Here is a 15,241-nt window from a genome sequence, read left to right on the forward strand (position 1 = left end):
CGCTTAAGACATCCTGATGAGTCTGACCCGGCCCTAAGTCCGAGCCTCCTCAATAAAATCCATCTCTCTGGAGATATTACTGGAATTATAGTGGATTCGTAGGTAGCCACCAAGGAAATTCTACCCTGAAGTGTTTACGTGTGTTATTTCACCTCCCCCCCACCTCCAAATCAGCCAGGATTTGACAAGTTACTTAGGGTTGTAGGATCAATCAATCAGGATCTTCAATGATTTTACTTATGCAGATAATAATTACCAGTGGCAGGGGATATCCTGAATAGCACTTGCCGCTTGAGCCCCTTGCCAGTGAAAATCCATCCTCATACTCAGCTCTGAGCCATCGTTTTAATGGGATATCAGATGCTCCAAGTAAAGGGCTGATCCTGAATGCATGGAAAAAAATCTACATTTTATTTTGAACACCGAATTTCATCATTGCAGTTCGATGGGCAATCTGGAAGGAAAGCAAATATCTGTACATTCATGTCACCTATGATTAATCGAAAACTATTTTTTAAAATTAGGTATGAAGAATGAGCGTGTTATTTTAAGTTTGAACGTCATGCAAATTGCGCAATATTCATTTGGCCTAAAACAATAAAACCTTTGTCTTCCATATTTCTTTACAAAGTTTACAGAACACAGAGATTGTTTCCAAGAAGCCCATTGAGGACAAGATGTTACAATATAAATAGACCAGACAACCAAAGTAAACAGAGCCTGAGTCACTGTTCTCCTTACTAAAATCGAGCGACCATAATTCCTATAAAGGGAGGCATTTCCATGTCCCCACTTTTGACCCCATCCCCCTGAAATGTTTTTCTTCAGTGGAGGTGGCCTGCAAATAGCCAGTGGTGGGATCTTCTAGCCCTGCCACTGTCAACAGGCTTTCCCAGTGTTCACACCCTCCTGCCAATGTGGAACGTACGGTTGGGGGGGGGGAGGTTTGTGGGGGGGGCACCGTCGATGCGACTGGAAGATCTCTCTGGCGATAACGGCCGGAAAACTCCACCCAATGTCTTCGCTGCCTTTGTACCTGAAATCAGTAACTTAGAAACATTTTTTAAAAGGGGAAAATACTTTACATTTACCAACATTAGTTCAGAGCTGAAGGCAACGATTTTGAGCCCGCACTAGCCGTGCGCAAGACTAGTGACGCGCCTCAAAATCTGCAGAGAATTGGAAAAAGCGAATCTCTCCGGCGAGATCATAATTCCAGATTTTCAATTTCTTTGCCAGTGGAGCAAAGCGATAAACCCTGCGGGAGCTCAGTAACCTCGGATTAATATATTAGCGTATCGTTAGCGAGCACTCACTCCGGGACTTCCCGTCTCAATGAATATCCAGTGGCCACTGGTGTGACATCATGATGGCGCCATTTACAATTTTACATAAACGTGAACCTGGCAATCTCACCTCTGAAGGGTGTGTCTGCAGTGAACACTCAGGCAGCCATCGCTCTCCAGGGTGTTAAAGGTCCAGCGGGCACCGGGGAGGATACGGGGGACACATGCAATTCAACCTGGAGCCAGTGGTGGGTTTCAGTATCGCAAACTCGGGGAAGGGGTCACTTGCTGACCTTACCTACCCTTCATGTTGGGGTGACCCTTGCTTTAAAGGGGTTTGAAGGTTGGCATTGCTTCCTCTGCCCTCTTTGCTGGGCTTGTGCTCAAATTTCTGCTGAGGGATTGTCCTTCCATAGTGAGAGCCGGGAAGTGGGAAGGAGGAGGTGAAAACAGACATTTAGTACTGTGGGGGGGGGTCACTGTGAGGTTCTCAGGTGAGGTTCCTGGAGATGCCAGGCTGCAAGGACGGAGTTGGGGACTCAGGAATGGGATGCATCTCTGTATCATGAGGCCTGAAGACCCTTTCACTGGGGATAGAATGACTGCAGAGTGAGTTAATCCGTACACTCAGGCAGCACTGTGAGGACAAAGGGGTTAAGCTGAATGGAAGTTCAAATGCACTTGTCAGGGTAGTTTGAATGTCAGGAATTATTGTTCAGGTGGATGGCTGTGACTGATGGAAGGCTTGTCAAGTCTGCAGCCCCTATGGCCTGGGAGAATGAGGGTGCCCTCTAGGAATGTGCTTGTCATGTTAATTGCAGGCTTCACTCAAATCAGTTGTGCCTCATCTGCCACAAGAGGCAACCATTTGCCTGAAGTGCTACCTAACCCTTCCTTGACTAGTCAATTGTGACAATGAAGTCTGTATTCTGTGTGTGATGAATGGTATTAATAACTGCCGTAAACGGTACCTGACCTTTAATACCTTGCCCCTTTAAGAGGCTTGGAACCCTGGGGGACTCCGCCTCTGGCTACGCCCCCAGGAAACGGTATATAGGATAAGGCTCCATGTGGCGAGCACACTTCTCTCGAATGCTGTCCTGTTCTCTGTATATTAAAGCCTTTTGATTACCGACCTTGCTATCGCGTCGTAATTGAGGGTGCCTCAATTTAATCTACAGACACATCAAGATGGACAGCGCTCTAAAACCGGAGAAACTCAACCTGGACGCCAGGTTGCCAGAAGCCCCGGAAATGTTTAAATATTGGCTCCGGTGTTTCGAGGACTACCTGGACTCCTCAACGACTGATATAGACAGCACTCGCAAGCTACGCTTACTCCATGGCCGGGTGGGTCACCGATTCTCCGCCGTGATCGAAAACGCTACCACCTATGATGCGGCGGTCGAAATACTAAAGAAACGCTTCATAAAACCTACTAACGAGGACCACGCCAGACATCTGCTCTCAACCTGCAGCCAGCGTTCCGGGGAAATGCTGGACGAGTTCGTGGAAAGACTCAATGTGCTCGCGAGGAACTGCGACCACAAAGCAGTGACGGCAGAAGACAACAGGAACTTGCATATTCGCGACGCCCTTGTGTCCGGTATCAGGTCCTCGTACATCCGGCAGCGGCTCCTAGAAGACGGGGCAAAGGGTCTCCAGGGCACGGTAATGCTCGCCTCTTCTCTAGAAACGGCCACCATAACCTCGTACGTACTCCGCAGACCTTGCGAACCCTTCTCGATCCCCTCCAGACTCGGCCATGCTACAGGCCTGTGCCGCGTGGCGATCCGCTCACTCCGGGGGTTCCCCATGCTATTTCTGTGCCAAAGGCCAGCACCCACGTCAGCGTTGCCCGGCCCGCTCCGCGATCTGCAACGACTGCGGGAAGAAAGGGCACTTCGCTAAAGTCTGCCTGGCTGGGCCCAAAGACCACAAACAAAACCCTCACCAGGCCCAGAAATCAAGCTCCCGCTCTCACAGACCCCGCAAAGCAGCCGTGCTGCGGCCGAGCACGCCCACTTCCGACGCGTCATCAACCTCGTGCGAGTCATGGGAGTGGCCATCTTGGCGGCGGCCATCTTCGAAACCCGACACGTTCGACCGGCGGCGGCAGCCACCTTGTGACTCCGGGCGGCCATTTTGTGAGTTCGACTCTGACGGCCCGCAACTAGGAGCGATCACACTCGATCAATCACGGCCGAAACACCTGCGAAATTCAATGATGCGGGTTCAAGTCAACGGCCACGACACTCCCTGCCTATTCGACTCCGGGAGCACGGAGAGCTTTATCCATCTAGACACGGTAAGGCGCTGCTCCCTGCGCACCCACCCCATCTCCCAAACTATCGCCCTCGCCTCAGGGTCCCATTTGGTTCAAATCACGGAGTATTGTGTCGCTGACCTCGCAATTCAAGGCGCCGAATACACCAGTTTTAAACTTTACATCTTTCCTCAACTCTGCGCCCCCCTGCTGCTCGGCCTGGACTTTCAGTGCAGCCACCGGAGCCTGACACTGAAGTTCGGCAGACCCCTGCCCCCACTCACAGTATGCAGCCTGGCGACACTCAAAGTTGCGCCACCCCGCCTCTTTGCGAACCTCACTCCCGACTGTAAGCCCATCGCCACTAGGAGTCGGCGATACAGTGCCCAAGACATGACTTTCATCAAGTCAGAGGTTCAGCGGCTACTAAAAGGGTCATAGAGGCCAGCAACAGCCCTTGGAGGGCTCAAATATTGGTAGTCCGCTCCGGGGAAAAGCAACGAATGGTAGTGGATTATAGCCAGACCATAAACCACTTTACACAACTCGATGCTTACCCACTTCCCCGCATAGCTGAAATGGTGACTCACATCACCCAGTATCGGGTATTCTCCACGATTGACCTAAAATTGGCCTATCATCAACTCCCTATCTGCTCAGAGGACCGCCCCTACACGGCTTTTGAAGCAGCCGGTCGGCTGTTTCACTTCCTCAGGGTCCCGTTTGGTGTTACAAACGGAGTCTTCGTTTTCCAGACGGCGATGGATCAAATGGTGGACCAGTACGGCTTACGGGCTACCTTCCCGTACTTGGACAACGTCACCACCTGCGGCCATGACCAGCAGGACCACGACGCAAACCTGAGGAAGTTCCTCCAGACTGCCCGGGCCCTCAACCTCACGTACAACAAAGAGAAATGCGTGTTCCACACAACCCGGCTCGCCATCCTCGGCTACGTCGTGGAAAACGGGGTCCTAGGCCCAGACCCCGACCGCATGCGTCCCCTTAAGGAATTCCCCCTCCCCCGTAGCCTCAAGGCACTCAAACGGTGCTTGGGGCTTTTCTCCTATTACGCCCAGTGGGTCCCCAGATATGCGGACAAAGCCCGGCCACTCATTAAGACCACGGTTTTTCCCCTGACGGATGAGGCCCAGTCGGCTTTCAACTGTATCAAGGCCGCCATGCACGCGGTGAACGAAGCCATTCCCTTCCAAGTAGAAAGCGACGCATCAGACGTTGCCCTGGCTGCTACCCTCAACCAGGCAGGCAGACCAGTAGCGTTCTTCTTCCGAACCCTCAACGCCTCGGAAATTCGGCACTCTGCAGTCGAGAAGGAGGCACAAGCCATAGTGGAGGCCGTGCGGCACTAGAGGCACTACCTAGCCGGTAGGAGGTTCACCCTCTTCACCGACCAACGGTCGGTCGCCTTTATGTTCGATAACGCACAACGGGGCAAAATAAAGAATGACAAAATTCTGAGGTGGAGAACAGAGCTCTCCATCTATACGTACGATATTAAATATCGCCCGGGGAAGCTAAACAAGTCCCCAGATGCCCTGTCCCGCGGCACGTGCACTAATGCGCAATTGGACCGCCTGAGATCCATCCACGATGACCTCTGCTACCCTGGGGTCACCTGGCTTGCCCACTTCATCAAGTCCCGCAACCTACCCTACTCCACAGGGGAGGTCAAGACCATGACTAAGGCATGCCAGATCTGTACGGAGTGCAAACCGCAATTCTATCGACCAGACAGGGCCTGCCTGATAAAGGCCTCTGGGCCCTTTGAGCGACTAAGCGTGGACTTCAAAGGGCCCCTCCCGTCCACCAACCGCAACATCTATTTCCTCACCATCATCGACGAATTCTCCCGCTTCCCTTTTGCTGTCCCCTGCCCCGATATGACCTCGGCCTCCGTGATCAAGGCACTGCGCAGCATCTTCACACTGTTTGGTTTCCCCACTTATATCCACAGCGACCGCGATACATTGTTCGTGAGCGATGAGCTGCGTCGGTACCTGCTCAGCAAAGGCATCGCCTCGAGCAGAACGACGAGCTATAACCCGCGGGGAAACGGGCAAGTGGAGAGGGAGAGCGCGACAGTTTGGAAGGCTGTCCTTCTGGCCCTACGGTCAAGGAGTCTCCCAATTGCCCGCTGGCAGGAGGTCCTACCCGATGCCCTACATTCCATTAGGTCGCTCCTCTGTACGGCCACGAACGAGACCCTCACAATCGTTTGTTTGTCTTCCCCAGGAAGTCCACCTCTGGGGTCTCGCTTCCACTCAGGCTGACAACTCCGGGTCCAGTCCTACTCCGGAGGCACGTGAGGAGCCATAAAACGGATCCAATAGTCAAGAGGGTCCACCTGCTGCACGCAAACCCTCAATATGCCTACGTCGAGCACTCCGACGGCAGGCAGGATGCTGTCTCCCTGCGAGACCTGGCACCCACTGGCTCTCCCACCGACCTCGACGTTTTCCCCACCGACCCCCCCCTTCTACAGATGCCCCCGCCCCGCACCGACCATCGACTCCGACAGCGCCCCCCCATAGCGCCCCCTGCCCCCCAGCCGGCACCGACCACTCTAATCACCCCTGATACCCCCCCCCCCCCCCCCAAGGCGGGCAAAGGCTCAGTCAACCGTGCTCCCAGATAGACCACCATCAGAACCGACCGCATCCACGGCGCCACCACCGGAGGAGCGAAGGTCAACACGGACGATCAGACCGCCACAAAGACTGAACTTATAACTTAAAACACTTCACCCCGACGGACTATGTGTTTTTTTTAAACAGGGGGTGAATGTGATGAACGGTATTAATAATTGCCGTAAACGGTACCTGACCTTTAATACCTTGCCCCTTTAAGATGCTTGGAACCCTGGGGGACTCCGCCTCTGGCTACGCCCCCAGGAAACGGTATATAGGATAAGGCTCCATGTGGCGAGCACACTTCTCTCGAATGCTGTCCTGTTCTCTGTATATTAAAGCCTTTTGATTACCGACCTCGCTCTCGCGTCATAATTGAGGGTGTCTCACTGTGATATGACCACTCTCCCATAATGGCTTCTGGAATCATTTGCTTAACCGTTGTTCTGAATAGATTGGTGGTTATTGTTTCATGGCCTATGATATCACAACTATTAGCTTCTGAATGATTCACTATTCATCTTGATAAGATAGAAAAACATATTTCCATATAGATTTGTCCTGGTAAACTTTCTTTCTCATCTTGAGAGGTAGTCTTATAGAAATGCAAATTTGGGGTCAAATACAATTTTGGTAAATCATTTTGAACCAGCTCGAGACATCAGCAGGTATGAAATTCCATGAGTGTATCTGAGGATATCTTAATATCATTCCACATTGGAACCTTCGTGATAATTGGTCAACTGATAGTACCAGACATCCCATGACTTGTGGCTGACATCTTGGCCGGGTTTATCCAATCCTTCGCTGGGTCGGAGAATCGACCGGGGGGGGGGGGGGCGGTGAGAATCGTGCCACGCGCCGGTCGGGGACCACTGAAAGCGGCCACCCCTGGCAATTCTCCGCTCATCGACAGACCGAGTGCCCGCCGAGTTCAGCTGAATCCCGCCGGCGTGGGTTACGCATGGTCCTACTCGGTGGGACCTCGGAGTTCTGGCCGCGGGGGCCGTCGTGGTGGGGGGGTAGAGGGATCCGACTCCGGGGGGGGCCTCCACGGTGGCCAGGCCCGCGATCGTGGGCTACCATTCGGCGGGCGGGCTAATTCCGTGGCGGGGCCTATGTTCCTCTGCGCCGGGACCCTCTGGGGCTCCATCATATTGCCCGGGGGCTAGCGCAGAGACAGCAACCCACGCGCATGCACAGACCCACGCCGGCTTTGGCGTGCATGCACGGACCCGCACCGGCCCTGGCGCGCATATGCGGACCCGCACCGGCCCTGGCGCGCATATGTGGACCCGCACCGGCCCTGGCGCGCATATGCGGACCCGCACCGGCCCTGGCGCGCATATGTGGACCCGCGCCGGCTGTGGCGCGCCGGCTTTCAAGTGCTGGATCAGCGGCCACCACTCCGGCGCCGTACTAGCCCCCTAGTAAGGGGTGAATGCCTGGGCCTGGAAGCCCGTTGACGCCGGAGTCGCTCTCGCCGGTTTTGCCGCCGGCATCAACACTTGGCTGGGATTTCAGAGAATCCCGGCCCTTAAGTCAGTGTCTCTGCCAAAGTTCAATATATGTTTGAAAGCTGATTAAATTAAAAATTAATACCACCCATGCAGAAGTTACATTGTCATGGAGCATACTAAAACCGTTTTTTGGGACATTACTGTGTGAAAGTTGTAATGTCTGTTTACATTACAGTAAGAAGTCTTACAACACCAGGTTAAAGTCCAACAGGTTTGTTTCAAACACGAGCTTTCGGAGCACAGCTCCTTCTTCAGGTGAATGGAAAGGCTTGTTCCAGAAATGTTTATATAGACACAGTCAGAGATGCCCCGGAATGCGAGCACCTGCAGGCAATCAAATCATCAAAGATGCAGAGAGAGAGGTAACTCCAGGTTAAAGAGGTGTGAATTGTCCCAAGCCAGTTCAGTCAGTAGGCCTCTGCAAGTCCATACTTGTTGGTGGGGGCCGAATGTAATGCGACATGAATCCCAGATCCCGGTTGAGTCCGCATTCATGCGTGCGGAACTTAGCTATAAGTTTTTGCTCAGCAATTTTGCGTTGTCGCGTCTCCTGAAGGCCTCCTTGTAGAATGCTGACCCGGAGATCAGAGGCTGAATGTCCTTGACTGCTGAAGTGTTCCCCAACTGGAAGGGAACAGTCCTGCCTGTTGATAGTCGCACGATGCCCGTTTATTCGTTGTCGCAGTGTCTGCATGGTCTCGCCAATGTACCACGCTTCGGGACATCCTTTCCTGCAGCGTATGAGGTAGACTACATTGGTCGAGTCGCACGAGTATGCGCCGCGTACCTGGTGGGTGGTGTTTCCACGTGTAATGGTGGTGTCCATGTCGATGATCTGGCATGTCTTGCAGAGATTACCCTGGCAGGGTTTTGTGGTGTTGTGGTTGCTGTTCTGAAGGCTGGGTAATTTGCTGCAAACAATGGTTTGTTTGAGGTTGCGCGGTTGTTTGAAGGCCAGTAGTGGGGGTGTGGGGATGACCTTGGCAAGATGTCCATCCTCGCTGATGATGTGTTGGAGGCTGCGAAGAAGATGTCGTAGTTTCTCCGCCCCAGGAAAGTACTGGACGACGAAGGGTACTCTGTCAGTGGTGTCCCGTGTTTGTCTTCTGAGGAGGTCGGTGCGGTTTTTTGCTGTGGCGCGGTGGAACTGTCGATCAATGAGTCGAGCGCCATATCCCGTTCGTACGAGGGCATCTTTCAGCATCTGTAGGTGTCTGTTGCGCTCCTCCTTGTCTGAGCAGATCCTGTGTATACGGAGGGCTTGTCCATAGGGGATGGCTTCTTTAATGTGTTTCGGGTGAAAGCTGGAGAAGTGGAGCATCGTGAGATTATCTGTGGGCTTGTGGTAAAGCGAGGTGCTGAGGTGACCGTCCTTGATGGAGACGAGTGTGTCCAAGAATGGAACTGAATTTGGAGAATAGTCCATGGTGAGTTTGATGGTGGGATGGAACTTATTGATGTCATCGTGTAGTCGTTTCAGTGATGTCTCGCCTCCGAAAGCTCGTGCTCCGAAAGCTCGTGTTTGAAACAAACCTGTTGGACTTTAACCTGGTGTTGTAAGACTTCTTACTGTGCTCACCCCAGTCCAACGCCGGCATCTCCACATCATGTTTACATTACAACTGTGACCGTGCTTCTAAGACACGTCATTGACTGTGAAGAACTTTGAGCAATCCTGAGAATGTATAAGGTATTAGATAAATGCAAATTCCCACTTCCAGTGTTAATGCATCTCATCCACAATCCAAGTGTTCGCCATTCTTTCGGCAATGCACCCTCACCTGTGGGTTCCTGGCAGCGTGGGGTAGCTACAATGGGAAATCTCATTGACTAGGGGTGGGAATGGAGAATCACACTGCCAGCAATGGTGCTACCGAGCAACATGCAGCTGGAGAGGCAGAAAATCCGATATTTAACAGTAATTGTGGGTAGCATATTTGATCGTGCAGTAGGGAGAAGCCCAATTCTTTTCTCTGTTTTGTAAGTCTTTATTCTCCAAAAGAAGTCACATTTAACCCTTAAGCCTCCAAGGGAGTCTTTAATGAGAATGATCCAAGCTCCATGATAAATACCTGTTTCAAGAAGCTAACAAGTGCTGGGAGCAGCTCACAGTTAACTAAATATGACTACATGATATAATAGACAATTTGTGTTGGCTCCTTCAGTTCTTACCTGTTATTGCACTGACCATTAATTGTCCGATAGAGATCAGAGACAGGATCTTTGGGGCAGTCTGGAAGCCTAGTTAGGGATGAACAGCCTGTACTTTGGAAGATATGGTTGAGATCATTGCTTGTTATGATATCTGTGGGGTACACACATAAAACTATTATCACAGAAATATCCAACTTACCGGATGCTCCAAGTATACCAATACAGGCATACCAAGTATACCAATACAGCTTTAATGAAGGGTCATCCAGACTTGAAAAATTAGCTTTATTCTCTCTTCACAGATGCTGTCAGACCCGCGATTTTCCAGCATTTTCTGTGCTTGTGTGTCAGACTCCAGCATCTGCAGTAATTTGCTTTTATACCAAAGGAGGGGCTGGTTTAGCACAGTGGGCTAAATAGCTGACTTGTAATGCAGAACAATGCCAGCAACGCGGGTTCAATTCCCGTACTGGTCTCCCCAAACAGGCACTGGAAGACTTGGGACTTTTCGCAGTAATTTCATTGAAGGATACTTGTGGCAATAAGTGATTATTATTGTTATTCGAGGTTGTGCTTTGCTCACATAGTGGGGAGCAGGTTATCTCAGAACTCAATGAAACCTTCACCCATGTTCTGCCAGGTTAAAACTGGGAGATTGAGCATGAGTTCTGAGTTAGTTCTGCCAGCTGTAGGAATCAGCTCATGCTTATTTTCTGCATCTTAAGGGACATAGCCTTTTGCTGATATAACAGCTGTCTGAATATTTGTTAAGAAGTGTGTGTTCATTGGAGGAGCATAAACTGCATTCTCGTGGACAACTATGTGAGATTCCTTTGTCAGGTTGATCTCCCCATTCAGCAGGGTATAGTTGGATTTGTTTATTGTCACGTGTACCAAGATACAGTGAAAAGTATGTTTCTGCAAGCAGATCAACAGATCATTAAGTACATGAAAATAAAAGAAAAGAAAATACATAATATGGCAACACAAGATACATAATGTAACTACAAAGCACCGGCATTGGGTGAAGCATACAGGGTGTAGTGTTAATCAGGTCAGTCCATAAGAGGATCGTTTAGGAGTCTGGTAACAACGGGGAAGAAGCTGTTTTTGAGTCTGTTTGTTCGTGTACTCAGACGATGGAAGAAATTGTAAGAGTGAGTAAGCCAGGTGGGAGGGGTTTTTGATTATGCTGCCCGCTTTCCCAAGGGAAAGGTGCAGATAGAGTCAATGGATGGGGGGCAGGTTCGTGTGATGGACTGGACTGTGTTCACAACTCTCTGAAGTTTCTTGCGGTCTGTTATGTTCGTTATGTTTGATCCTCAAAAGGTATTGAGATTATTGTTTTATCAGTCATAAGTGATGCATTCTGCCCATAACTGATGATTGGCGGCAGAGGCCTGAACTGATGTGTTCCAATGCCTGAAATTATTCATTAGTGCTACCCTCCTAATCTCATGGGAGGGAGATAAAAAAGTGCCTGATTCAGAAACTTATCAGCATTAAAGGTTGCTTATAGGAATTGCAAATTTCTTCTTTTTCCTATGTGGCGACATCATGAAGGCTCATGGATGTGAAACATTGTGCTGGATTTAATGGGGCACCGTAGTCCCCAACCCCTGGATTAAAATGGCTGGGGAGATTCCACCCCCACCCCCCACATCAGCCCACAGCCATTTAATGGCTAACTGGCCATTAATTGAGCTGAGGGGGTCCTTCTGTCTTGAGAACTACGAGGTCCTACTTTGGTGAACTACTGCCAATGAGAAACTGGCAGTTGTCCAGTATCATCAGCTCCACTGATGCCACTGCAGGAGGTTGAGTGGAGGTATACTTCACAGGATAGCACAGGTAAGGAGCACTCAATAGCTGGAGACCATAAATGCCAGCCATCAAATTCCTGTTTTTGTATTCTGTGATGATGCCTTTATTTGCATTTTACAAAAATATTTGTGAAATGTATTGAATTTGTGTGGTGTTTGTTTAATGCAGTTAGTTCATAACAAAGTTTGTAAAGTTATTGGTTCTCATCAGAAAACATTCAAAGTCTGAGCGTGTCAGCTTCTGACTGAAAGCCGGTGTGTCCCTTCCCAAAAAAACAACCAGGTTTCTCTCCAGATCTTCTGACACTATGTGAAACAAAATCGGAAAGTGGGGGGGGGGGGGGGGGGGGGGGTATCGTCGCCATGCGCGGGCACGGACCCAGCCAAACTCTGGCTGTTTTTGCCGTGGGGGAATCGGGGGTTTTACCCGGCATAGCTGCTAGCCCTTCACCAGTCCCAGGATCGGTAAGGGTTTGTCGATGATTTTGGCATCGTAAAACGCCACAGTTCCCACGCCAACGTCAGCACTTATCCGCAAAATCGGAGAAGCCAGCTCACTGTGTGTATCCCATGTAGTTAATGGGAGGAGCCAGTGACTGAAGCAGTCAGGTGTTCAGTTCAGTTAAAGATTTGACTGTGGACAGACCAGCGCTTCTCTCAAAGCAGTTTAGTTAAAAAGATTTTTCCTGTGAACAGAACAGCAATTTCTGAAGAGGCTGGCAGGTTAAATAGGAGTTTGACAAGAGCAGCAAGGTAGCGCAGTGGTTAGCACTGTTTAGGATCAGGGTTCGATCCCGGCCCTGGGTCACTATCCATGTGGAGTTTGCACATTCTCCCCATGTCTGATGTGGGTTTCGCCCCCACAACCCAAAGATGTGCAGGGTAGGTGGATTGGCCATGCTAAATTGCCCCTTAATTGGAAAAAAAGAATTGGGTACTCTAAATTTTAAAAAGTTGTAGCTTGACACGGTACAAATCTACAAGTTGGTTGCAGAAGGATCTCCCTCTCAAAGTGCTTTTTCCAAGACATCACTTTACAGCAAGTATTCTTGGTTTGGCTAACTAATTAAACGTGGATTTTGACCTGAGATGGGTTTTGCTTGAGTGGTGATGAAAGATAACAGTTAGGAGTTAGTGTTTCATTGTCATTGTAGTATTGTTTAAGGGCAATTGTAAGCTAATTTCTTGAAAGATGTTCAAGTTATTTGAATCCTGTTTTATTAATAAAGTTTGTTTTCATATACCATATCCCTATTTGTCCGTAGAATCATTGCTGGAGGGAAGTATCATTTCCTCACAGCCTTACAAATTAAATAAAGGGCAGGATTCTCTGGTTCCCTAGCCCTGTGTTCCTCGGTCATGCCCCGTTCGCTGGCCGTGGAATTCTGTGTTCACGCCGCTTGTCAAAGGGATTTCCCATTGAAACCACCCCACGCCACCACCAAACCAATTGGTGGGGGTGCTGGGAGCAGGAAATGTGAACTTCGACAACCTGAGAATTCCGGTCAAAATATTGGGGTTTCTGTTGGGATCTGGTCTGGGATGGTAATAAGTGGAAAATGCTTAAAGTTGGCACGGTTTTCTGGTAATTTTTAAAATTGCAGCAACAATACTACCTTTGAAAATAATGATAAAGCGTATAATTTGGTGGGGACATTTCCAAATCTTTGCATGGGATCGATTTTTCTTTTTCCCAGGGGTGTGGATAAGGATGGAGGATCAGACAAAAGTAAAATCAGCTGCAAGTTGGGTCATCTACCTGCGGCACGGCAGCACAGTGGTTAGTGCCAGGATCCCAGGTTCAATTCCCGGCTTGTGTCACTGTCTGTGCAGAGTCTGTATGTTCTCCGTGTCTGCTTGGTTTCCTGCGGGTACTCCGGTTTCCTCCCACAAGGCCCAAAAGACGTGCTTGTTAGGTGAATTGGACATTCTGAATTCTCCCTCTGTGTACCCGAATAGGCGCCGGAATGTGGCGACTGGGGTTTTCACAGTAACTTCAATGCAGTGTTGAAGCATGGCTACTTGTGACAATAAAGATTATTATTATTACTACTATGTGTTCCTGCCTCTGACTGATCTTGCCAGAGGTCTGATCTTGCCACAGTCAATGTGGCAGCTGCAGGTAACCATTAAAGTTCATGATTGGATCAATTAATTGGAGAAAATATCATGGTGCCTCGGGATCTTATCGATGGTGGACTACTGAGGCCAGGTCGTGGAACTGAACTGGGCACAGCCTCCTGGTGGCAGACTGAGAGATGTGATCGATGTCACCTCCATCCGCTCATCATGGGTGGCACAGTGGTTATCACTTCTGCTTCACAGTGCCATGGACCCAGGTTCGAGACCCGGGTCACTGTCTGTGCAGAGTCTGCACATTCTCCCCGTGACTGCATGGGCTTCCTCCGGGTGCTCCGGTTTTCTCCCACAAGTCCCGAAAGACATGCTTGTTAGGTGAATTGGACATTCTAAATTCTCCCTCTGCATACCCGAAGAGGCACTGTAGTGTGGCAATGAGGGGATTTTCACAGTAACTTTATTGCAGTATTAATGTAATCCTACTTATGACAATAATAAAGAATATTATTAGACCCAATGGGATTTGGTGATGACTGAGAGAGAATCAGAAGCTATATCTATCGAGGGGATCCTTCTCCACACTGAAACTTGGCAACTGTCTGCATACGCGGGATTTAGTGTTTTGAATAACTCTACCCTGCCTGTCAAAGCAGTGCCCACCTCTCTTGACGCGGCTGCTGACCAGACAAGGTAGTGAGCCCTCTGATTGTGCATTGCACTTCCTTGGCTACTCCAGAAGGTTTGCAGGTGACTTACCACCACAGCCCTTTCTGAATTCCTGACTGAGAAATTAGGCCGTTGAGTTTGAGGCCTGAACTGAAAATGCAACCCACACAGAAAAGTGTTGTAAGACTTAAGGTCAACCCATTTTCTTTTCAGATTTTAATGGACTTCCATTTTTCACCCATGCCTTCTGTCAATCTAATTATTACTAATGCTGGCAGATGAAGTTGCTTTAGATACGATCGTGATACTTGCGAATAGTAGTTGAATGTCCTGGATGCAGAGATGGACAAAGAGTGGGGAAACAGAGGGAGTCTGCATGACCGGAGGCAGACTGTGTAATGAAGCAGACTTGATTAGGGAACTTAAGGTGAAGGAACATTTAGGGAGCAGTGACCACAATATGATAGAATTTACCCTGCAGTTTGAGAGGAAAAAGCCGGAATCAGATGTAATGGTGTTACAGTTAAATAAGGTTAACTACAAAGACATGAGGGAGGAGATGGCCAGAGTTGATTGGAAAGGGGGCCTAGCAGGGAAGACAGTGGATCAGCAATGGCAGGTGTTTTGGGAGGTTATTCGGGAGGCACAGCAGAAATTCATCCGCAGGAGGAGGAAACATGCGAAGGGGAAGACAAGGCATCCATGGCTGATGAGAGAAGTCAAGGACAGCATAAAAGCAAAAGAAAAAGCATACAAAGTGGCGAGGATTAGTGGGAAGCCAAAGGATTGGGAAGGCTTT

The 15,241-nt window shown here is 49.7% G+C and overlaps 1 protein-coding gene across 1 annotated transcript in view; it reads right to left on the reverse strand.

Moving 5' to 3' along the window:
• Positions 1-211: 211 nt before the first annotated feature.
• LOC119974325 (myeloperoxidase-like) overlaps positions 212-15,241 on the reverse strand; it is a 41,263-nt gene continuing 26,233 nt past the window's right edge. The window contains exons 4-5 of the mRNA XM_038813096.1: positions 9,893-10,025; positions 212-383 (exon numbers count right to left, since the gene is read on the reverse strand). Of these exons, the coding sequence (XP_038669024.1) occupies positions 212-383; positions 9,893-10,025 (305 nt within the window). The remainder of the gene's footprint in view (positions 384-9,892; positions 10,026-15,241) is intronic.

This window comes from Scyliorhinus canicula, chromosome 12 (genome assembly GCF_902713615.1).
Source record: "Scyliorhinus canicula chromosome 12, sScyCan1.1, whole genome shotgun sequence".
Lineage (NCBI taxonomy): Eukaryota > Metazoa > Chordata > Chondrichthyes > Carcharhiniformes > Scyliorhinidae > Scyliorhinus > Scyliorhinus canicula.